The sequence below is a fragment of the Parus major genome, chromosome 1 (genome assembly GCF_001522545.3).
Source record: "Parus major isolate Abel chromosome 1, Parus_major1.1, whole genome shotgun sequence".
NCBI classification, from domain to species: Eukaryota; Metazoa; Chordata; class Aves; order Passeriformes; family Paridae; genus Parus; species Parus major.
In genome coordinates, this window is record NC_031768.1 from 87,427,742 (window position 1) to 87,452,103 (window position 24,362).

Genomic DNA, 24,362 nt, shown 5'->3' on the forward strand with positions numbered 1-24,362 from the left:
TTCCTAGGCAGCATGCAGGGAGGAAGGAGGCTATAAAGGACTCTGGCAAAGAAGAGAAAAGTAAAAGAGGTGTCAGTGCCAGGCTGTAGTTCCTCTTCCAAGGCACAAGATTGAATACATTTGCTGCGTTGCAGAACGAGGAGAGAAATGTCACCTTCAGAGGTGATCTGACAATCACAAAAATAAATTAGAGGAGAGAAAAAAAAAAAAACAAACCACAACAAGATGAGCATTTGTGAATATTCATGAGCAAGTCAAAACCCCCAAATTAACAAGGAAATTAATTTCCAAACTGATTAGGCTGCCAACTCCTTTTATTTAAATAAATCAACAATTGCCTTCATGTGACTCCTGCTGAAGAACGCAGAGCTAATCCTGACTCCTCCCAGGAGGAAGTTTGGTGCCGCCTGCGATGACCAATACCCCAGCACGTTGTGGGCACAGGCAGGCGCTGTGGCTGGAGCCGCCGGGAGGTTTCCCTCTGACCACTGCTCCGGATGTTGCGGTTTCACGATCGCCCGAGCCCATCTAACCGCTGGCTGCTGTGCTTGTGCTCGCCTTGGTCCCACCCTCTTACTCATGCTGGCTCGCTAAAGCTGTTCCAGCATGCCAAGCTGGCAGAAAACTCACGCAACAATTAAAAAAAAGAGGTTTCTCTCAAGTCAGAGCACTGAAACAGCTCAGCCAAACGCCCGGCGCGCAACACCGCAGGTGAGGAAGGTAACCTGACCTGACCTGGGAGGTGGGCCCGGCGCCAAAGTTAACCCTGCTACGAGTAGCGGAACGAAGCCTACATTATCCTAATAAAGTCTCTTTCCGCACGCAGTGTCCAAGACAGAGCAGAGCAGCAACAGCCAGCGCGCTTGGTGATTTTTGTGGTGTGTCTGCAGTTCGGTGCGGGGCTGCCCGGAGCTCAGCGATGCTCCGTGATGTGTCCTACAGGAGCAGCCCGGCTGTGCGCGGGGCTCCAGGCACCGAGCGCCTGCTGCTCCTCCCGCTGCGCCCCCGGAGCCAGCGGGAACCGCCAGACCAACCTTGGGTGGGCTGAATCCGTGAAACCGAGCTCTCAGTGACTGGGAACGAGGGTGAGCTGCAGCCCCCTCCGGGGTCACGTTGTGCACGGTGACAAATACAAAACCGACTGGGCTTTCGGTGAGGTTACACGGAGCCGCCGGCTGCGGGAGCGGGGTTCCCCTGCTCCCCTCCACGCCCGGCCTCGCCCTCCTGCTCCCGCCAGGGAATGAGATGGTCCAGTTTGCCCATTCTGGCACAAAACCAGCTCGCGGGAAGCCCTTTCTGTTGGCTTAGCAGGACAGACACGTTCAACAGCGTGCCAGGAAACGCTCGAGCCAGCGCGGGCTGGGACCGTCCCCGGCGCTGGCAGCCAAACTTGGGGACAACTCCTCTGGAGCATCGCGGCGGGCCGGGACCGTCCCAGGCGCTGGCAGGCACAGCGTTCAGGAAAACTCCTCTGGACCAGCCCCATGCCGCGCCGACCGAGAGGCGGCGGCCGAATTACTGCTCCCGGTGGCTCATGAATATTCATGAGGGCGGCCTCCTCTCCCCCTCATCCCCGGTCCGCCCGCGTCACGTGACGCCGCGAGGCCGGAAGCGGCCCTGGCGGCCGGGCTCGGGGACGCCGCGCGCCCGCCCGCCACAGCCACTTCCGCCCTTCCGCCAGCACGGGATTCCCCGCGCGCCGGCGCCCTCCGCGCTTCCGGTAAGCGCGCGCGCGCGCCCGGCCCCCGCCCCGACCTCCGGCCGCGGCCACCTCGCCGGTGCCCCCGCCCCGGGGAACCTCCCCCAGACCGCCGCCGCCGCTCCGCCGCCCCGTTTTCAAGCGAAACCGCTGATGACGCCGTTCCGCTCCTCTTGGCGACCCGGAAGCGCCGGGGCGCGCCCCGCCCCCTGACCCGGAAGCTCCTCCCCGCTGTCTTTCCGGTGAGGAGGCCGCCGCCGCCGGAGCCGGGCCGGGGCCGCCGCTGGGGGGGAGCCCGGTAACGTGCGGGGCGGCGGGACCGCAGGCGGGGGGCCGGGCAGCGGGACTTCCGGGGCCGGGGCGATCCGGAAGCGGAAATGGAGGAGGGCGGGCTGTCTGTCTGTCTGTCCGTCCGCCCGCCCGTCTGTCCCGGTGTCGGGGGCTCCGCCACGGGGGACCCGCGCTCCGGGCCGGCCCCGCCCTCGGCCGCCGCGGGGGGAGGTGGGTCCGGGCCCCACGGGGAGCGCCTGGCCCGCGTATGGCCGGGGTGCCCCGGCCCGCGGGCCCTGCGGAGCGCCGCCCGCTGCCATGCGGGGCCCCGGGCGCCCCGGTAACCGAGGCGGTTTATTTGCAGAGCCGGCCCTGGAAGGAGGAGAAATGCAAGAGGAGGGAGAGTGAGAGGGGTAAGGAGCTCTCGGAGCTGCGTGAGTGACCCCCGCCCCTGCCCCGGGGACTGCCGCGGGGTGGGAGGAGATGGGATGGGCCGCGGGTCCCGGAGTTGGGGGCGTGAAGGCATTGGAGTTCCAGGGTGCGGGAGAAGGGATTGACCGCCTGGAAGGAGCTGAGGCGCAGGGTATGCTCTCTGCCAGGCACCTGTTCCAACAGAGGCTCGCTCAGTCGGGGTGGAGGCTACACAAGTGTCGGGGAACGGCACCAAAGTTCTGTCTCTAGCGTGCGGGTTTGGGATCCAGGACTCTGTCCGGTTCATTTGGGATATTCCCGATGAGTGTTCAAATGTGCTTGTTCTAAAGGTGTAACAGCATTTGAACTTTTTGGTGCTTATGACTTCCGTGGAAACGTTTTTGCTTTTGATCTAACAGCCTGCGTGGCTTTCAGCATCCTCAGTATTTTGCAGTAATTAAGCCTAAAAGCTCCTTGTCACAGAACAAAGATCTTGGGCAGACATAAAATAACAGTCTAAATTGCTCCCGAGCGTTACACTCAGGGCTTTTTGTTGACTGAAAACTCCGTGCCGAATAGGAGATAAAAGCCAGGCATCTGGAGAATAAAGAAACCCGTTTTAAAAGTCAACCTCTGATTAAATACCTGCGTATCCAACCTTGATTGTGCCTTCCAGAAACACAGCCTCTACCTCAGCGTATACTTGCACGTGCTTTTATCTGTCTGTTTATGATTAAAGTGGTGACCTGCCAAGAAGTATAAATCCAGCACGTTAAGTATGTGATTCTGTGAAGTACTCTGTGAGATCTAAACTCCAGATCCCTTGTCCCTTGTGAGTTCTCTGGTTCACTCGGTTGTTTATTTGGTGCATGTACATTTGTGGTCTGTACATAGAAAGTGTTTTTGGTTTATATCAGGAGGGTACGTTGACATCTGTCTGATACTAGACTGGTGAATAGGAAGAAGGTCCCATCTCTGGCCTGTTTGTGGAAGCTGGGATGATGAAGGCCCTGCAGTGGGAGCGTGCTGTGGTACAGGGTTGAAGCTCCAGCCCATGTCTGGTAGTTATAGAGCAATTGGAAGGGTTACGTGCAGAGTTCTGGTAAAGTAAGTGTGAGCAGCGTCTAAGTGGGGGCTGCAAATAGGGGTGCATGTTTTCAAAATACTCTTTTAGCCTAAAAATGGGGTAGGGGAGGGACAGCTCTGGGCACTAGCACAGTAGGTTGGTGGAGGAATCTTACCTTTGTTTTCTGCCTTTGGAAGACTGGCTTGCTAGTGAAATTGCATGAAAGCTTCAACTTTTACACCATTTCTCCTTTTCCTCCACATTCTTATAACTCCATCACATTTCAGCCTTTCAAGCCAGAAGTTTGAGGCCTGATAGATAATATGCTCAAGCATGAAGATTTTTTGATGGGGAGGTGGATTCTGAGGGAGTCTAATGAAATCAGCGTAGCCATCCTTTGAAGAATCAGTAAGAGCTGTATTTGACTTGCACACTTTGCAAACTGAGCAAACAAAAGTTAGATTCTCTGTGAAGTTCTGATGGAAGACAAGATGGACACAAGCAGCCACTGAGTGTCCTGGCCTCTTCTAGGCTGGATTTTGGAATCTGAAAATGGACTTGCCTTTCATTATTTTTAAATAAGAAAGCTGTTGTGAGGGTTTTTTGTTTTGTTTTTTGGTGTTTTTTTTTCTTAAATTGGCATCTTTCTGTTTAACTCCTGAAGTTTGCAGTTGTGTCCAAGGGAGTTGTGAGCTATTACAAAGTTTCTGTGGAAAATGTGTCTGATTATTATATGAGACTTTATATGTTTTTGGAGAATCGGGTTCACTTCAGTGTTTTTGACGTGGAAGCTAAGCAAATAAGGGCTTATTTATTTTACAACTAAAACCAAACCTAAGCAAAAAACTCCAAACCTGGAAATTCCAAACAAAATGCCCCTCTGGGTTCAGGTGGTGCTCAATTGCCAAGGATGTGTTATCTCCTCATATGTGCCCATCCTGTGGAAGAAAAAAAACATGTAATTAGGCACTAAATGCATAGGGCTGTACTGTGGGCAGTGAACTTAATAATTAATTTTGCTCAGAAAAGAAAGCAGAGGAAGGAAGGTAAAGAGTCTTGCCCCATCAGCCTCTGATTGAATCACAGCAGTGTAAATCCAGAGTAATTCAGTCAGGCAGCGAGCAGTCTGACTGCATGCCACCAATGTAAGGTAAATAATTTATCCTTAAGTGTGTTTATTGGTTGATTTGCAGTGAGTGAGTGAGGCAGGAGTACTTGGCCTTGCTGTTGCATGAGCAATTCATAAAAACAAAATTATCGGGTAATTTGGTTCATTTAAATATTGCTTCTCCACATAGAGGAAAATTATCTTTGCATTTTGGCTCACACACAGCAATTCCACATGTATTTATTCTGTCCTGATATACTTCTGTAATGTGAGTGTTTCATGCTACTGGGGCTATGCCTCTGAGCTCCCCTGATGATTGAGATAGACTTTTCAGAAACAATATTGTGTAACTGTTAGACCACTGACAGACCATAACAGAAATAGGAGTGGGGCAGTTTGCAGGTAGCTGCATGAAAACCTACAGTGGTTGCACTCTCTGCCAGATGTATTCTGAGCATAGTTTTTACCTACCACTTTTGCCATATTTGTTTAGGAATAGATGTATCTTCTATATCAGAAAATATTCTTTTGTTAATTTCTTCAGGTTTTGAGTAGTGTTTTTGCAAGTGTAACAGACTTTGTCCACTAATGGTATTACACAGAAGAATGTAAGGATTAGAAAGGAAAGTGCTTCTTCTGTCAGGTATTCCCAAAGAGATTATACTTCAGTTCTCAGAAGACTCTCTTTCGGTGTCCGACTGGTCCTCTGAATGCAGGGAGAGTTGAGATGAAGCAGTGGGCACTTGGTTGGGGACAGAGTCCTATAGAATCTTGTCCCAAAGATGGTAAGGAAATGGGCAGTGGAGAGCTGAGACATGGTCTCACTTGGAAATAGGGTATCTCAGGAGCAGGGGAATCAGGCTGTTTTCCTACTGCTTAGTCTCATTGGAGGAGAGCAGGAATATTGAATGATATTTTTCTGTTTCTTTCAAGAGTGGGGCTGGGGTGGGCAGGAAGAAGTTAGGAGCCCTGAGTTTGACTTCTTGGTCTGCTGTGGCTGTCTTGTTAACTTAGGCAAGTCTGTTTCCCTCTCTCTGCCTGTCTTTCTTCCTGTGTAACATAATGCTAATGTCCCTTTCCTGCATCTGAGTCCTTAGTGCTGAGCTGGGGTGGAGGGACAGGCAAGGTCCAAAATTTTCACTGCCTGTGGGGTCAGGCTGTCTGATGGTGAAAAACAGTTTTCATCTGTATTTGCCTGGTTGCAGATGCACAGACTTAATTTATTCCATGTACTTGGGTGGATGACAACTGGGAAAATTCGGATGTGTTCTGGGTTTCTAGTCAGTCCTGTTTTTTGCATGGAGGACTACCGGGCAAGCGGGCATTACAGGTGGACCCAGGCCCATGGGAATAATAGGCACCTTTTTCCCCTGAAAATAAATTTTTCATTTGGGCAGATAGCTCAAAACGGGGGAGAAGTTGCTCAAGAAAGACTGGGGAGATTAAGGAACTGTCAGAGCATTAGACTGAGTCAGTTCCATGTTGGAGACTCTTTGGGTTTAATGGGTTTTTTGTGTGTGTGTGTCTTGTCTGTCTTCCTTGTCCTTCATTCCTCTTCCCTTCCCCCTTCTTCCTGCCCCCTGTGCCCAGCTAGGATGGAAGAATCTCATTTCAACTCCTCCCCGTACTTCTGGCCAGCAGTGCCCACCGTCTCGGGACAGGTAAGATCTTCAACCTGTTACGTTGGTCTTGCTTCCTGTTAGAAGTTTATGCACAATGAGTGTTTCTGTTGCACTTCTTGCTCAGCCAAATGCTGGGGAAAGCTGTGCCAGGATATGCTAAAACCTGTCCTTCCCCCCCATGTAGATTGAGAACACCATGTTCATTAACAAGATGAAGGAGCAGCTATTGCCCACAGAGAAGGGCTGCAGCCTGGCTCCCCCCCACTACCCTGCCTTGCTGACAGTCCCCACCTCTGTGGCCCTGCCCACTGGTATCTCCATGGACTCGGACACCAAGCCAGAGCAGCTGACACCACACAGCCAAGCCCCTGTGACTCAGAACATCACCGTGGTACCAGTGCAGTCTGCTGGGCTCATGACAGCAGGTAGGGCACTCCAAAGGCTTTGGCAGCGTACCAAGGGGGATGTGGGATGGGGAAAAAAGAGGTCCTGGAGAAGCTTTATTGGCCTGTACGTTATTCCTAGCCTTACTGATGATGTGGACTGTCTTGGTGTGGTTTCACTGTGAATCTCTAAGCACTCCATACATCCACGTCTTTATGGAAGTTTGACTTGCAGCAGTGGAGCTTTGGGAGAGGAAGTTACCCTTGTGTTTGTGTTGTAGTCAAAAGTGGGTGCTTCTGTGGGATAAGGAGGTTGGGCGTAATTGGAGATGTAATAACTGACTTCCTCCACCTTCCTTTGTTTGCAGGTCCTGGTCTGGTGATAACTTCCCCGTCAGGTTCTCTGGTGACCACAGCCGCCTCTGCCCAAACCTTTCCCATCTCAGCTCCCATGATTGTCTCTGCGCTACCCCCTGGCTCCCAGGCAGCCCTGCAGGTGGTTCCAGACCTGTCCAAGAAAGGGACAACCACCCTCACTGAAGGGGCTGGGGGAGTTGCCCCCAAACCACCCCGGGGCCGGAAGAAGAAACGATTGCAGGAGTCGGGGCTGCCAGAGATGAGCGACCCCTTTGTGCTGACAAACGAAGATGATGAGGACCAGCACAAGGATGGCAAGACATACAGGTGGGGAGTGGGGTTAAACCTTGACTGTAACGTTGCATGGGGATGGGGGTGTACTTAACCCTTCAGAGGGTTACATGTGGAAGAAGAGATCTCTGCCTTGTACCTAGAGGGTCCCTGAGTAGAGAATCTTTGAGCTGCAGAAGGAGTTGAGTTTTCTTTCTGGTTAGGAATATTTACAAGCCGATGGGTTAACCCAAAACTAAGGATTTCCTTTTAGTGGACAGTCTTGATTTCTTGAATATGTAGTTGTTGACGTTACTAGGTTAGTTAATGACCAGGATGTTATGGAGGCTAAACTGTATCCCTGATGGCACAACCAGGTAGTTTGGCTCCTGTACTGCAGAGTGCAGTGCTGTCTGGTACAGCTGGAGCACTTCTGGTGTAGCTGGGAGCCCTGGTATACCTGGGTGCTCCCCAGTTAAAACTCCAGTCTGTCCAGTGTAAAGACTACAAACTGGAGACACACAGAGCTGGAAGTGAACTGTGGTGATAGTGTCTGCTCCTGTGTGTATCGCCCCATGTGATCTCCTATCTCAGCACTCCAAAGAAAACAAGGGAAAAAAAAATGTGTTTCTGAATTAAATATAAGGGTGTTTATGAACCCTAAGTGTATCAGATAAGAGGGAGGAGAGTTCTGAGCCCTGAGGTCGGGTTTCTGAGCTTGGAGGGATGTGGCTTGAGTTTACGAGTGATGGTGAGGAGAGAGATAAGGTAGGAGGGAATATTTGAACCAGAGGATAAGCAGTGTGGGTGTTTCAGAAAAGGTGGGAACCAGACAGAGCAGAAAGTGGTAGGGAGTAAATGTGATGGTCTGTCTTAGGCGGGAAGCAGGAGCGCTTATGGGTGATTCAGTGATAAGTGTTTCTGACAGATGATTAAGATAAATAAGAGGCGAAGTAGTAGCCAAATTGAAACAGAAATAGAAGATGATCCCTAGGACTTCTCACTTTCCTATAATGTGCCCAGCATCCCATATCAAACAGTTTTTCTTCTATCATCCTAGATGCTCTTTGTTTTGGTACAGATTTAGTTATCTTTCTGGAATTAAGCCATAGGAATATGAAGGCATCTACACAGAATCTGTGCACCCACCTCGGGCATTTTTTCACTTTTAGCTGTAGCATTTTTTTAACACTTATGTTTTTTAATCAAAATAGTTAAATGGGTACAAAACTAGAGCTAAATGGGTACAAAACTAGCCTTTTTACTTTAGCCAATGTCCCAGTTCTTCTGCTTTGAAAATATAATCAGCGTATGGTGAGGAAGGGTGGGAGTGTTAGGTAGGTAGCTTGCTGTTTGTAATCCCACCATTTATTTTGGGCCATAGCCACAGTTCCACACTACTCAAGCTGCTTACAGTTTGGGTTGCTAATTAGGTTGTTAAATATGTATTTACAGGGGACACAATTGGCAATGAACACTAGAATTAAAGCTGAACCAGGGCTTTAATTATAGCTCCTTGTTTACTTGTAAGTTTGAAAAAAAAATGCCCAAGACCAGGTGGAGTGACTCAGCAGAAACTTTATGAACACGCATAGTCTGTGTACCAGCTCATGAAAAAGGCTTTGCAGGGAAAAAACCGGATGACTGTATATGTGGGAACATGTAATATCTTTATGTTTTAAGATTTCTTTATGTTTAGTCAGAGTGTGGTACCTCTTCCACTAGCCCCTACCCCAAGTAGGCTTTCCTCTGAGCAGTGCTTAGGTGTGAGAGAGCTAAATTGAGATTTATTGCCACCAAGGAGTACTTCTGCCCTCCTTGAGATCTGCTCCTTGGATGATGCATTCCCTGTGCAAGTTTGGAACTAAAAATGATTGTTGGAAAAATAAAGGAGAGCGCTATCTTTTCTTGAAGCTGTTGGAGAGAAAACCTTTGTGAAACATAGTAAAATCATTTCTCTATAATATGCATATGAATAGACTCACAAGTTAAAACTTTGAGAAATACTGGGATCCTTCTGTGTTCTAGAGGATGATTTCAGTAGTTCCCGTCACCACAGTATGCAGACATATGCTTGCTAAATTAAGACTGTGGGTGAGGTTCATCTACTCCTGCTTCTTTCTCAGGCTGGAGGAGGAGTTGGTTTTGGCATTCAGATGACTACGTTTGTATGATTTCACTGATTCCCATGATGAGACACTGAGAATAATATACTCAGATTCCTGGAAGGAGTTGTACTACATGGATCAGTGTGATTGATTTTTTTATTTATTTTTTTTTTTAATTTCCTAAAGCCTGGGATTATTTTGTCAAATTTAATTATTTTTTTAAGCTTTGTTTTTGAGCCCTTTGAGCTCTCCTGTCACAAGCATCTGGGCAGGTGGCTAATAATTTGTAATTCCTGATTCCTAGTGTGGTGAAGAAGACAGAGCAAGGCCTTGAGTGAGCAGCACAGCCAGGCAGATCTTGAAGGTGTTGGAGCATAAACCTTGATGTGTATACTCCAGCTCATCCCATTCTCTGCTAAATGTAGAGATGCCTGCTCCAGCAAATGGCAGCTGTTTTAGTGCTGTATCATCTCCAGAAGTGAATTAGTGGCGCAAGAATCTCTGTGACTAGGGGGTTTTTTGTAAGCAAAGGTGTTGAGGTTTTTGCTAGTGATGGCAATACTTTGCAGATCTTTGACGTCTGTCCTTAGGATTAGTCTGGCAGAGTCCTTGGTACTTTGCGTTGTGCTGCTGGAAGAATGCTTGCACCTGCAGGGGACAGCATCTAACCTAGTCCTGTGAAGAATTTTCCTTCATGAGTAATGTCACTTCAGTCTTAGCTGGATTCATCGCCAGCTCTTTGTTAATCTTCCCTGACATCTTTGTAGAATTCGCTTTTTCTTTGGAAAATGAGATCAGCATCAAGAGTCCTTCTAGAAAGATGAAAAAAGACTTCTAGAAAGACATGGCTTCTTCCCAGTGCTTTGTAAGTGCTGAGGAAAAGGTAGCAAATGGGTCCTGGATACAGGAGGATTGTTTTTTAGTCCTGGTGTGGTGCCTGTACCTGTGCACTTTTAGAAGTCTGGGCTGTGATGTGATCGGTAGACAAGACTGATGAAGTGGTTCAGCCGCTCTGGGCCAGATCATCAATTCTGCTTCTCTTGACAGCTCTCTAAGTAGTTTCTTTGTAAGAGGAAGAGAGCTCTGTATAGGCATTACTAGGCTCTGGTATTAAGTAAAATCTAGGATGAATACCAGTTCAGTCTGGAATAGTTTTGCAAGCTGTGCTCTGGAGCCTCAGATACCAACAGAAAGGTTGTCAGCTTGAGAAGGGCCTCACTGTCATAGTGTAATCAACAAGCTCTGTCTTCTCCACTTCTAGTTTTGAGTTTTCCTTCCTTTCACTGGGGAACAGCAGGGAGGCTGGGAGACAATAATCAGCTGAGGGACATAGGAAATTTCTGAGATGAGTCTAAGGTGCAAAAGCATACAGAAGCTTTAGTAAACTGAGCTGTAGGAGATGAGGAAGCTGGATGGAGACCCTCATTAAGGGACAAATTATGGACACAAGTGGAACCAGTCGTTTGAATACAAAGTAGGTGGGCATCTTCTCAAACATGTCTTGTTTTAAGCCTGTTTTTTCTTCCCTTTACTGGATTTGTCATTACTGTTTGGTGAACTTCCCATAGTTTTGAATCAATTTGTATGTAAGTGGCTATGGGTTTTGTAAGCCACAAATGTCTGTGACAATATTGTTGAATTGGGCCAGTTTTAAGCTTGGAAAATATCTGTTAAGCATGCGCTGAAATGATTTATAGTTTGGTGGCTGAAATATGTGAAGGTTATATTCTCTTTGCTGCTTCTTGAGTCTTGCATGACTCCAGGCACTCAGGAGACAGTCCATCTCCACAGAGGAGACAAATACAGCCTAACTTCTCTCTGTTTCTGTGTGAGGCTGGACTATATATCTACTTTTTCTGCAGCTCTAAGCATCTTCTAGAGTTGCACTGAAGGGCCAGACATGCTTTTCCTTCAAGGTCAGCTGTTTCTCCTGCTCCATGTGGACAGTAACCTCTCCCTCTGATGGGCACAAAGGCAAGGCGTAACAAGACCCTGCTTGGTTCAAATGTGGTAGGGATGAGAATGAGGTATGAGCAGGGACTGGACCTCTTTGTGTTGAGGAAATCTGGAAACTTGGTAGAGATGGGAATCAAAAAGGAGGAGAGAAAAGACAAGAGCTTACAAACTAGGGAATGCAGCAGAGGATGTGATGGGGAGCCTCTTTGCAAGGGAGAGATGGGAGAAGCTAGTACAGGAATAAGCTATAAACAGCCAAGACTGAGGGGTGGAGGAAAGAACCAGACCTGCTAGGTGCTGGAAAACGAGATACCTAGAACTGGCAGAACAGAGAGGGACAAGAGTATGGGATGTGGACAGACAAACAGAAGCATGAGAGAGAGGAGATAAGTGTTAGGTAATTGAGGGAATGAAATAGCGAAGAGCCCCTGCAGTACAGCATCAAGAGGCTGGGGCTTGTGGATAAAGAGCTCGGGTCTGGGCCTTGGTGCAGGAGGGGGGATTGCTCTGGGCTAGAAGGCTAAGGGCAAAGGGGGAGTTAAGTTTGAAGTGTCAGGCAGAAAGTTTGACCACATTCCCTCCAAAGCCTAGAAATATTAAACCCAGTGTTTCTAAATTTTGCCATGTCTTTGATGTCAGCATAAGAATGTGACCTCCTCCGGCAAAGAACCTCATCTCCCTCTTAGGCTAGAAAAAGGTGACAAAGTATTGTTGCTGTCATTTATCATCTTAGCTGCAGTGGCAGAGGTCTGTGCAATGGATTTTAAGATTGCTGATGACCAACGTGGGTGTCAGTATGATGCCACACGTTGGAATTTCTGTTTGCTTTTTTTAACAAGTAGTTCCGTGAGCAGCGGAACTAATGATGCCTGGTTTCCAGCGGCTCTCTCCTGTGTGGATTCTCTGATGTCTAATCAAGGGTGAGCTTATTAGCCTTTCCCTCAGCAGAGGACTCCAAGAGAGTCTCTCTTCTTTCCTCAGCTGCATATTTTTGAGACTTGTGTTGACTTTTAAGATCCTTACCCCTTTTCCAGATTGGTTGGAATTGGCTTACGATCTCAGAACTCTTAAGGAAGACTTGCATATGCACATTAACATATACACATGCAGTTTGTACACATAATCCTTGCTTTGTATATAAATGCAGTGCTTGGAGTTTAGAAAATGACAGTTTGACTGGCCACATGCCTGAGGGTATAATGAGGTAAAACCTTGTGTCATGGTAAGTTCTCTCCCTTCTGCGGAGATACTGTAACTCTGTGTGTGTGTGCACCTATGTATGTGCTTTTCCTTGGCTGTTCCTCATAGTGCCAAACAAGGAATTGACAGGAGAAGTTCTGCAGTCACAAGTTCTAATTTTGGCATGTTACTTGTCAATGGAATGAGTGTGTGCAGGGTAATAAGGACAATCACATTTTCAGCTTGGGGGAGAGGGAGCTTTAAAACTGTATTTTGCGCCTCTTACCTGGTTACACCTTAATTTGGCCCTATTGAGTCAATGCACTTTGATACCATCCTTGATTAGTTATTGGTGCATGACAGCCTGTCAGAGTCCTGCATGTTTGCTCAAACTGAAAGGAATGCTCTGTTAAAATAAAATGCATTGAGATGGGATTGTGGAATTGAGGAGGACGGTCTGGGGAAGGCATTTGCTAGTGTGAAGAACTGTTGATTACACTTGCCTCTGCCACAGATTGCTGTGGTATCCTACAACCCTACAGATAATCTTGCCTTCAAGTGTGTGCAAGTACGAGTTAGGTCCAGTCTTCAGTGGATTTGCATTTGTCTCAAATTACCATAGAGAGTTGTCCTGAAATAATTAACATTTGGTGTTCCCAAAACCGTAACCTCCACTATCACTGAACACTCCTCTGTTACAGGTCAGACCCTGTTTTGCTTTGCAGAGGTGTTGAATCTCATAGGAGTAGCATAGAAATCTATAGGGGCAGTGATATGAACATATGTAATAGGACTTCTCCTTTAAAAGAAAGAAAGGGGTCACAGATACCAGTTTGGCCACTTGGAATTAGTGGGTATGTCTCTCTTACTGCGTTTCACTGTGTCTTTTGTGATTCCCTTCCCTTACAAAAAGTAGAACAGGGACATTGTGGGGGTAAATGAGTGCTTATGGAGCACTGATATTTCTGTGGTGGGTACAGGAGATGAGTGATCTGCTTCAGAAGGTTGGAATTGCATGTAGTCGAGGAGGCTTAAGGCTGTCCAGAGTAGTGATACAGAAAACTGAATGCCCGGTTGTTAAGTATGTGTCTGTGCAACATAATAAGAGTACAGTTCTGTGGAAACAGTCAGTAAGGCTGTATCAGAGTGCACCTGCATTGCAGAGCCAAATTATGGTGACATGGATGACCTTAATCCTGGTGTTTCCAAATTTCCTAGTGCTTTCTAATGGGCCTTTTGTATTCTTTTAATTTTTGCTCTTGCATGTTATCACTATACTAGGAAACACATTATTGTGTCTTATTGTTTTGTTGGTCTTTTATGCTAATGGTGACTGATTTCAGAAATTGGTAGACAGTGTCTTAGGCTTGATGTTCAATGATTTGGAGGTCAACAGAAAGTCATGGCTGATAACCTAAAGATGAAAGCAATACTAGTGGATAGCTGCAAAAAAAAAAAATCTTTATGTGGCTGTTAATTGTTCAGAAAAATATTTTTTAATACAGTCCCATGGAAGACTTAGCCTTTTGGGACAGCATGATGTCTTCAGCAGCCAGGGATTGCAGTCCAGATGTTTGGACACAATGGAAAACAGTATCACACAGAAGTGTCTTGTTGGAGTATTGAATGTGTCTGATCTAAAGATAAGGAGTATGGAGGAGCAGTATACTGGAAAGCAATGACTGAAAAAGACTTTTAGGAATTAAGTGACACCATGAAAGCTCCCAGTGTGAGACTGTGACAGAAGAGGTTTAAGGTGCACCTGTTTAAAGCATAAATGATTGAGTCATTAAAAGAAGACAGACAACTTGTGAAGTATGCTGAAATACCACAAAATTCTGGGTCAGGTATTTTTAGGGTCACTTGGAAAAATGAACAAAATGCAGAAATGTCCTCAAATCTGAGAATTGGGAAAGTGCCATATCATGAGAGCATTTTAAACTCATATATAGACTCATGTATGAGAGTATGCTTTTCTGCAGCCTTTCCAAGCCACCTTTCCAGGTACCTAAAGGACTGTGGAAGCAAGTTGACCAAGATCTCTGAGCATAGCTGATAGATTTGTTAGGCACACCAGCAGCATGAACTGTTCAGTGGAAGCACAGCATTGGCTTCTGAATCAGAGCTGATGCTGGGTGTGCCAGTGTGGAAGCAGAGGTACAATTCCTGTGCCTTTATTTGGCATCTTCATACTCGCTGGCTTTATTTGTGTGTTGCTCAAGTGTACTGTACCTGTGTATCTTGGATGTTGGTTTTGTTTCCTCTCCTCGCCTCTTACAAAATATTAACAAGAAAGTGTTTAACTTCAGCTTAAAAAAAAAGGGGAAGGGAGTGTGAGGGTCAAGTTAGCATTTATCATGAATTGTGCATCCATTATTATGCTGTGCTTGCATTATTAACTTCATTAACTCTGCATTGAAAAGGCAGGACGTTTCCTTCCCTGCTAAATGAACTGCTGACTCTGACAGCCTAAACTTACTCATATCATCTAGTCTAATTTCAGACTTTCCTGTTCCAATTTTTATTTTAACTGATGGTCTAACTTGTATTTGTAGCCTAACAGAAGGAGCAAGGACTCAATTAACTTGTAAGACTACTCTCAGTAGATACTAGGAATTTGAATTCTCAAAGCCATGTAAAAGCTTACATAGTTTTCACAACTATGATACTGATCAATTAAGCACTTGATTGAAAAAGGCTGTTAAACCATGTTAGGCAAATTTTACTATGAGCTGGTATTTCAGATGGTATTTTATCTTCTAACAGCATCTGATGAATGAGGCGGAACATTCCATGAAAAGTGGAAAAAAATGCAGCACTGTGTGCTACAGAGTTGTAGTCTAGTTGCTGTAAGCATCATTTTGTTTATGACTCATTGTGATGACTTTCATACATCCACCTTTTACTGGCATTTCATGATTTTTGAGAGTGTCTCTGTCTAACATGAACATATTCTGAATGTCTTTATTTCCTATAAAAAAGAAAGCATTGTAAACATTGGAAGGGGTTACTTTTGATCTCTGGCATATGGCTGACTGCTAATTTAACTGTTGATATGAACCTCTGTGTTATTAAGGATATTTTCTCCAAGGCTGTCTGAATTTTCAGAGCCATAACAAGCAGCTGCAGGGAATGTTGTGTCACACCATCAATGGGAATGCTGCAGTCATTTCTGTTTCTTGCTGTCAGAAAGAATACAGCCAAAGGAGGGGTAGTTTAGAAGCACAGTGGGGATACTATTAAAAATGGATATTAAACAGAGGGGGGGTAGAAATCAATTACTTCATATAGTGTTTCATTCATGCTTAGCAAGGAGCACTCCCTATTTTTCCTCTCCCCAGCCAGAATGTCACTGAAGTAGAATACTGAAACGCTGCTAGTGTCAGATGGGATGTTCTCATTATCCATATAGATTTAACATTTTTTTGAATCCATATTTGCCCACTAGAGGGCTGATTGCATCTTCCCCTTTAATATTTGATGTTGTCTGAGGCAGAATGCGAAGCCCTTAATTAAATGGATCATTTCTTCCCTTGAAAAAGCCTGATACCACACAATATAAAATTCTGAAATGCAGCTTTCTGTTATATTCCATGGCTTTTTTTAACTCATAAGGCTCATGAATTTGTTAATGCTGCATAACATTCTTGCTCTCTCAGGGTTGATGCTAATTAGATGATTAGAAAATGAGTTCTTGCAAGATTTTCATTCTAAGTGTTGTTTGAAAAACAATATCAGAATGTATATAGCTGCTAAATTCAGTCAACAGGGGTTGGTTGGTTTGTTCATTTGAGGGTTTTGTTTTGGGTTTGGGGTTTTTAGGTAGGTTAGGGTTTTGGGGGGTTTTTTTATTGTTGTTGAGGCCTGTTTTTGCTAATAATCAGGTTTATCATTGTCATGCAAGTGCCAGTCAGGTTTTGAAACAACTTCTTTATAATTTTATTTTGAAAATAGAAAAGGACACGCAGTCTGTTTCTCTTCATTAAAGTTTATTTTAGAAAATTTCTGACCTGAAGGCAGATACCTGGCAAAGCAATAAGGGTGCACAGAAGTTACGGAAGATAAAGTTGATGGCTTTATGGCACTATAGATTTAATGCATGGGACTACTCAGATTTGATGGCATGGTAAAGTTCATTAATTTTCCAGAACAGAATAGACTATTTAAAATATAAAATCCTGTGTACAGCACAGAAGAGATCAGTGCCCAGCATTCTCTTTAAACTAGAGCAAAGCCCTTAGAAGGGTATTTCTCTCAGGAAGGTACCTGGATTCTCAGAATACTAATGGTAGGAGCCAAGTGATTTGGGCCATGTTGTAGCCTCTGAGCCTTGTTCCAAAGATGCATTATTTTCATGGTTGGAAAAGGCCTGTTTCCCCTTTTTTTCACTTCTAGTGTCAGTTGTTGTTCCTTGTTATATCTTACTTGTTCATAAAATAAGCCCCTAGTAATTGATATTTTTCTCCCTATGTAGATTTATTTGGATATTGACCAAGTTTATCTTTTAATCTTTAGTCCAAACCTACATTGACTGGAGTTAGCAAATCTTTCCTGCAAAGCAAATTTTCCACATGCCATCATTCTTTAAGTTTGCTGAGTCTGTGTGAGTTTTTCAGTAATTGTTGAGGACATGGACTTCAGAATTAGACATGCTGTTGGCAAGAACAGTCGCTGCCCTCCTGTATACAAGAAAGATACCTGCTATTCCCCTTTGTTTTGGTGAGCCCTATTATCACAGCATCACACTGGGAGCTTGTTCTCTATTGAACAGTTCCTTATCAGAGGGCCAATGCTGTGGAACAGGGTTCAATTGAGAGTAATGGAAGTCAGCATCTGCTGAGAGGGAGCTTGCTGAAAGTCAAGCATGGGATTATGCTGTAATTGCTTGCATTAGCAGGGAACTGGACTTGGGGGCTCAGAGGTATTTTTCAGTTCAGTTTTCACCTCAAAGTTATTTCTAAGGTTGGTGCTTTCAAGGATACAGAGTCGTCATCCTGTAAGTATGACTTGATTACTGCAAAATACATTTGCTCTATTCAAGTCTAGGATTTTGGGAAGTCTGGAACAAACTGTGCAACTTGAGATAGTTTGGTTCATAAACCAAGAGCTACTTTTTTAAAAAAGACAATGCTGATGTTCCTTTTTACTCCTTATATTCTTTAATAGATGTAAGGATAAACAGCCAAATTGCATCTGTTTATTGAATCCAGAAGGAATTGGGTGTGTGTGTGTGTGTGTGTGTGTGTGTGTATGAGGAAGGATTTATGTAAGGATGTACTTAGTTTGCATGTTCTGTTAGGGCTTGCAATTAAAATGGATTAAGAGAAAGATGAAGGTAGGACACGTGGGAACAACTGTTAGAGATGATAATGAATGTAAAAGAGCAAAAGTGGAGAGGAGGGAAATGTTATGACAGGTGTGTGTGCGAGTGCTTGCTAGGGAGGCATGGCTTCCAGCTAAATGGCCTGGAATCAAGCTGTGGCTCGGAAGGGCCTGTGGAAGTTAAGGTAGGTGCTGGATAAATACTGCTTACATGACATACGCTAATCAGACTGCACACGTCATAAAGCTTCTGGCTCCAACAGAGCCACAACAGTAGATGTAATGAAATATCCTCCTGAGGAGAGATGGATATGGGGAGGAGCAGGATCAGCTCTCTGTGGCCTGCAATACCTGTGAACTTTTGTTGCCAAGCAGTTTTGTAAACACTATAAAGCTTAAGGAAATTCCCAGACAAAGTCACTGTGAAAGTTGAATTAATGTTACCCGGACTTCCTTGGGCTGGTACATCTTCTCTCAGATGTGACCTTAGAAGTTACATGTGGAGATTGTATTTTGTCTTTAATGTAAATGAAAAACCTAAATTCAGATAAGCCTTAACTCTGCCCCTTGTTTGACACACATTGTGGGGGTGGGGAAGAAGTGAGTAACTTGGATGCAGCTTTTATCTCTCTGTCAAATTATCAACCACAAAAGCTTTTACCATCTTGAATTGTAAAACAGTATGAGCTTCTCTTAACAGCCTGGTGTCGTGGTGGAGGAACAGTTTTTAACAGCAGCATCCGTAGCAGAGCGATGCCAACTGCTTCTTCTTGTTCAGAGTCTGTGTGTTAACAAATACATTTCTGATCATTATGGGAACAGATGGATCCAAACGCCCAGACAAAACATTTTGCATCACATCAGTGAGACTGAAATGATGAAAGCCCACTAGACCAATGAAGTACCACATTTGAGATCCAGAGTATCTGTGTGAGGCCCACTAGGAAAGCAGCACTGCTGTTACTCTCTGCATTTTGTATCCTAAATATATGAGTGTCTTCTCTAAAAATGGGAGCAGAGTTAAGTGGATTTGGCCATTACTACTCTCACAGACTTCACAGTACATGGAATTAACTTCTAATACAAACTATAACCTGGGATTTCCAGGTATTTCAAGTTTTTTTTGACTGAAATAAATCATAGATTTACAAAGTGGGGGTTTTGTCTGGGAATTATTCCTATCCCCTCAGGATTGCTGTTGGAAAATTTCCAAAGTGCTGCCCTGTCTCTCATGCAAGCCAGTCGGTTTCTTCCAACAACTTTACTTGTCTGGCTGTGTGAAGTATTGTTTGTTCTGTTACACCAGTTCCCAGTTTAAATTTGTCCCCCTGGGACTGGAGCACTCACAGCCAAGCAGTGTCCCGGGTGAAACCTCCCCAGTACCACATAGTGGGAAAAAGCCCCTTCACTCAGTGTGGAAGATCCCATCCAGTTTGAGTTGATCCATACTGGGGCTTACCCCCACGTGACACTGTCTCTTCCCCTCGCCCCGGTCCCAGGTGCCGGATGTGTTCGCTGACCTTCTACTCCAAGTCGGAGATGCAGATCCACTCCAAGTCCCATACGGAGACAAAGCCACACAAGTGTCCTCACTGCTCCAAGAGCTTCGCCAACAGCTCCTACCTGGCCCAGCACATTCGTATCCACTCAGGGGCCAAGCCCTACACGTGCAGCTACTGCCAGAAGGCCTTCCGCCAGCTCTCCCACCTGCAGCAGCACACACGGTAAGGGCCAGAGGAGGCTGGGGCCCTCCGCACTGCATGTTGCCGTCATCCCAGCATGCTGTGAGCACCTCAGTGGGCGCCTGCCTGGGGAGACCCGGCTGCTTGTCACAGGCTGGTCAGGTCTTGCGCACGTCAGGCCGGCAGTAGCGGTATCGGACACGTGAGATCGGTCCCTGGCTGTGAGGGGCTGGGTGCGCTCAGGTTAGCGCTGCTCTGCCGGAGAGGTGTCAGCAGCCGAGTGACGCTTTCTGACAGGAGGTAGGGCTGGTTGTGTCAGTGTGAGAGTAGAGTGGGCGTAGGAGGACTGTTCCCTGTCACCCCAGCATAGTTCTGCCAAACGTCTCAAGTCCAGGCTTGCAGCCCCCCTGCTATTTCAGCCGTAGGCTTCCCACACACAGCTCTGCCAATGCCCCTCAGTCCAAGCTCTATAGTTCCTCTCTCTGGATCCTCCCCCGGTGCGGACAGACCATGGTCTCTTGAATCCAAGGGGAGCACGGTTTTGAGACCAAGAGAGCTCATGCTGTGTTTGGAGTTCCTTCATGTAGCAGATAGCGTGGTGCTGTCCCACCCCCTTTGTGCCCTCATTCCATCAGCACTAGCCAGATGGCGGTCATGTCCAACTGCTGCTGCTCCTCCTCCTCTTCGGCAGGATCCACTCCAAGCTCCACACGGCGATTGTCAAGCCGCACAAGTGTCCTCACTGCTCCAAGAGCTTCGCCAACACATCCTACCTGGCCCAGCACCTCCGCATCCACTCGGGGGCCAAGCCCTACACCTGCCGCTACTGCCAGAAGGCCTTCCGCCAGCTCTCCCACCTGCAGCAGCACACACGGTAAGGGCCAGAGGAGGCTGGGGGCCTGGCCCTGGTCCCCCCGCGCTGCCGGCATGCACCTCTGGAGCACGCGCGCCAAGCATGCGGGGGGCGGGCGGGGAATGCGGCCGGCTGCACCCCCAGAAGGAGGTGACCCACCTGAGTGGACGGAGTGGAGGCTGCGCAGGAGACACTGACCACGACAGGGCTGAGGTGGGCACGTGCTGTCCCTGGGGATCCTTGGTCTTGCACCGCGGGCGGCACAGAGAGAGAGAGCGATAGAGAGAGAGGCATTGGCTGTAGGGGATCCCAGCCTGGCACCACGGGGGTTGGCCTGAGTGTGTGGAAGCTGCTCCTGGCATTGCAGGGGGACAGGGACAGATTAACACTGTAGGTAAACTCAGCCTGTTACTTAAAAGGAAAAGTGTTGGTGTGTCTGTCCTGGAGGGAACAGAGCTGCTGTCTTGGTACTGTGGAAGCAAGAGAACAGATTCCTCTTGGTTGGTCATTTGAGATTTCTGAGCTTGGAGCAGGGAGTCTAGACCTCCTGACCCCTTCCTAATACATTTTTAGGTAGCTCACATGCTGAGCTGTCCAGCCATTTATAAGCTCTTGCTCCTCAATCCTAGTCACTCTGAAATCTGCTTGACTGCCTGTCTTCTCCAACTTCTAACTGGACAAGGGAGCTGGGCAGAGCTCTCTTTGTCCAGCTAGAGCAGCATCTGGAGGCAACATCTTCCCCTTCACACAGCAGCAGCAGGCCCTGGCAGTCTGCTCTGTCTGCCTGCTCACTGCCTCCCGTTTGTGCTCTTCCTCAACAGTATCCACACCGGGGACCGACCCTACAAATGTGCTCACCCTGGGTGTGAAAAGGCTTTCACCCAGCTTTCCAACTTGCAGGTAAGGGGCTGGGTGTGTCCTACTAGCCAGCAGGGGTTGGCGAGGTGCTTGTAGTAAAGGAGGTGGAACCAAGTGGGGCAGCTGGGAGGAGAATAAAAGAATACAGAAAGCTATGGAAGCTCTGGGCAGGGAAGAGATTCCTGACTTGTGGCACTAGTGGCCCAAAGAAGTCACATAAACAGTTGCACCATGTGAAATTGTTGACTTGAAAGCAGTGAGACCTTAGTGAAGTTCCTCCCATCTGTCTTGCAGTTTTCTAACTTAGCTGGGGCAAGACTTTTGCAGAATGTTACACCCAATGAAGTCTGTGTATCTGGGTGGGTTTGTTGTTTGTTTTACAATGAAATGGAGGGCGTAAGGGTAGGGATATAGGGAAGATGGTGTGTCCTGTTGCAGTACCCTGGAGGAGGGGGACTGTAGAGTGTGCCAAAGAGCAAAGAGCTGTAAACACCTGCAAGGAGTTAAAGCAAATCCTGCCCTGAAGGTGTTGGATGCAGAGAGCAGATGTATAGGGGGCAGAAAAGGAGAGACCAGGAAAAGACTGAGAGTTGCATGGAAGCTGAGGAGATGGGGGTTGTGGAGCATTGAGAGTCTCTGCTCTTCAGTGCCTAATATGCATGACAGGAAAGGGCATGTGTGGGGAAGGTGTGGTGGGCTGGAGGGAGAAGTTCTGTCCCTATGCTAGAAGCTGGATGTACTTTCTTCAGGAGCTTGGGGCCTGACTTGAAGGGAGTGTTTGAGGTAAAGCCATCTCCAGTATTAACCCTTTATTCCTTCGTCATGCTTGCTTTCTCTGCTCCCTGCTGCTGCCGCCCTCCAGTCCCACAGACGGCAGCACAACAAAGACAAACCTTTCAAGTGCCACAACTGCCACCGTGCGTACACGGATGCTGCCTCGTTGGAGGTGCACCTGGCTACGCACACGGTGAAACACGCCAAGGTCTACACCTGCTCCATCTGCAGCCGGGCCTACACCTCGGTGAGTGTTTGCTGCCCTGGGGGGGTAGCAGAAGTGGTCAGACTTCCCAGGGAGCAGCTCCTCTAGATCCAATGGGAGCAGTCTCCCGAGTTGCCGTGTCCCTCCCTGTTGGCTTCGTCTTTCACGAGCGTCGTTCCCTCCTCTCACGCGGTTCTTCCCGTTGCAGGAGACGTACCTGATGAAGCACATGCGGAAACACAACATCCCTGACCCACAGCAGCAGGTGGTTCAGGCGCAAGCCCAGGCCTCGCAGCAGCAGCAGCACTTCCAGCCGCAGGGCGGGGGGGCAGCAGGGGGCCCTTCTGGAGACACTAACCAACCCAACCCTCCCCCCCAATGCTCCTTTGACCTGACTCCTTACAAGACTTCAGAGCATCACAAGGACATCTGCCTCACTGTCAGCACCAGCGCCATCCAGGTGGAGCACCTCTCCAGCTCCTAGAGAGACCTCAACCCAGGGAGCAGAACGCCTCTTGTGCATAGCCTGTGCCAGGGGCACCGCGTATGCAGCGGCCCTCCTCGTGCAACAGTTTCCGGCCTCTCCTCCTGCAACAGCCTCTTCTGGCCGTTTAACCCTGTTCATGGCAGTCCCTTGAACAACAGCCTGTCTCAAGGGGGTGCTCCTTCTGTGCAACAGCCTGCCTGGTAGGAGGATGCTTCCTTGTGCAAGAGCCCCTTTCCTGTGCTGGGATCACTTCCTCATGCAAGAGCCCCTCCTTTGAAACCCAAAGAAAGGCCCCTGTTTTGCCTTCTCTCTCACTGTAGGATGTGTACGAAGCGGGGTTGCGTGTTGAGGCACGCATGGTGGATGGGATGGAGAGATGGCCCTTGTATATACAGGGGCTTGGACACGTGTTTTTAGCAGGCCACAGAAGAATGTGGCAGGGTTGACAGCTGGATGGGGTTCTTTGAGGATTGCCTTGAGTGTCTAAGAGAGAAATATCCATTCCTGTCCCTCCTGCTTGTGAAAGGGAGGAGGGGTCGCTCGTCCTGCCCCGAGGACTGGATGGGAGAAACCTCCTCCCCAGTGGAAGGTGAGACCAGTGGAGGGGGGAAAGGTGAGGCATGTTCTCTGGGATGGACAGGTGCCTACACTGCCTAAGGGCTGTGGAGTATTGTGTTCTTTCTCCTCCCCTGGTGGAGAGCAATAGAGAGGAGTCTGTCTGAACTGACTGCTGCCTCTCTCTCCCAGCTGTCTGAGCAGCACGATGGCCCCGTAGGAATGTGGGTTCCTGCTCATTGCTCTTCCTGCCTGTTGTGGATGATATCCTAGCAGCTTGTACTCCTCCTCCTCTCCCTCCTGCTTTTCCCCCCACCTCCTCAGAAAAGCCTGCAGGCATCAACAACAAACCAAAAAACAACTGGAGGGAGGGTAAGAGACTGCCAAAATAATCATCGCCCTTCTCTCTACTCCCTTTCCTGAAAGGTGGAATGACAGCAGTTCTGACACTCACATACCTGTCCTGCCCCCAGTTTCCCAAAGGGAAAGAGGAGGAGGAGGAGGAGGAATAGACCAGTCTTTTCAAGGAGCTGGCAGGAGGCAGGGAAAGGCTAGCTTCTCCTGCTCATCTCCTGCCAGAGTGCTCTCCCAGGCTCCCTCTTGCCAAGACGGGCTGGACTCACATGGCAGTGGTGGCCTCTTCTGGACCCTGGTAATGGGAGAGAATCCCCAAAAGGTGGACAGTGGAGAGAAGGGGATGAAGATCCCCACAGAGAGACCAATCTAATGAGAAGGGGGAGCCAACAAGAATAAACTGAAGGCCCCTTGAATTTATATATATATATATATATAAATATCTATTCCCCACCCCTGGCCCGCTCTGTCCTTGCTGTAACTGTTTCTATCTCTGTGTTTATAAAACGCATTATCCTGGCGAATTTTTATTTTCAATCTTCGTTTGTTTTTCCCTTTCTCTTCGTCTTCAATTCTCCTTCCTCTTTTTTTTTTTTTCTTTTTTTTTTTAATTGGTCCACATGACTGCTAGTCTTGTGTGTTACTTGTTAGTTTCTTTGGATCATGGAGGCTGACTTGGAAGAGAATGAGAAGGCAAGGGAAAAAAGCATGTGTTGTTGGGTTTTAAAATCAGTCACCCACCCAAAGCCTATAGAATCCCAGACTTCTGTATGAACAACCAATAGGGGCTTCTATTTTATTTTTTTTAACCACCCTGTATAGAAATAAATTGGTGTAAAAGGC

The 24,362-nt window shown here is 47.4% G+C and overlaps 1 protein-coding gene across 18 annotated transcripts; it reads left to right on the plus strand.

Annotated features, from left to right (window-relative positions):
* The first annotated feature begins 1,702 nt into the window (after positions 1 to 1,702).
* ZNF384 (zinc finger protein 384) lies at positions 1,703 to 24,362 on the plus strand. Of its 18 annotated transcripts, none has more exons than XM_015628271.3 (12): positions 1,786 to 1,941; positions 2,334 to 2,382; positions 3,298 to 3,487; positions 6,149 to 6,215; positions 6,361 to 6,601; positions 6,928 to 7,243; positions 12,090 to 12,170; positions 19,251 to 19,475; positions 20,125 to 20,307; positions 21,108 to 21,186; positions 22,007 to 22,165; positions 22,332 to 24,362. In XM_015628271.3, exons 3-12 carry the CDS (start codon positions 3,435 to 3,437, stop codon positions 22,605 to 22,607), a joined length of 1,680 nt encoding a protein of 559 aa, XP_015483757.1. In that variant the 5' UTR covers positions 1,786 to 1,941; positions 2,334 to 2,382; positions 3,298 to 3,434; the 3' UTR covers positions 22,608 to 24,362. The 18 variants fall into 18 exon arrangements, with proteins under 18 accessions (XP_015483727.1, XP_015483757.1, XP_033372920.1 ...); XM_033517029.1 differs by having other exon boundaries at positions 12,093 to 12,170; XM_015628316.3 differs by having other exon boundaries at positions 1,791 to 1,941; positions 6,145 to 6,215.

Bases quoted from the DNA above. Each gene is read 5' to 3' on its own strand.
- ZNF384 (XM_015628271.3), top strand. From the start codon at position 3,435: ATGTCTGGTAGTTATAGAGCAATTGGAAGGGTTACGTGCAGAGTTCTG. The intron at 7,244-12,089 runs GTGGGGAGTGGG...TTTTTTAACAAG, and splicing joins AAGGATGGCAAGACATACAG to TAGTTCCGTGAGCAGCGGAA. The intron at 12,171-19,250 runs GTGAGCTTATTA...CCCCGGTCCCAG, and splicing joins TCTCTGATGTCTAATCAAGG to GTGCCGGATGTGTTCGCTGA.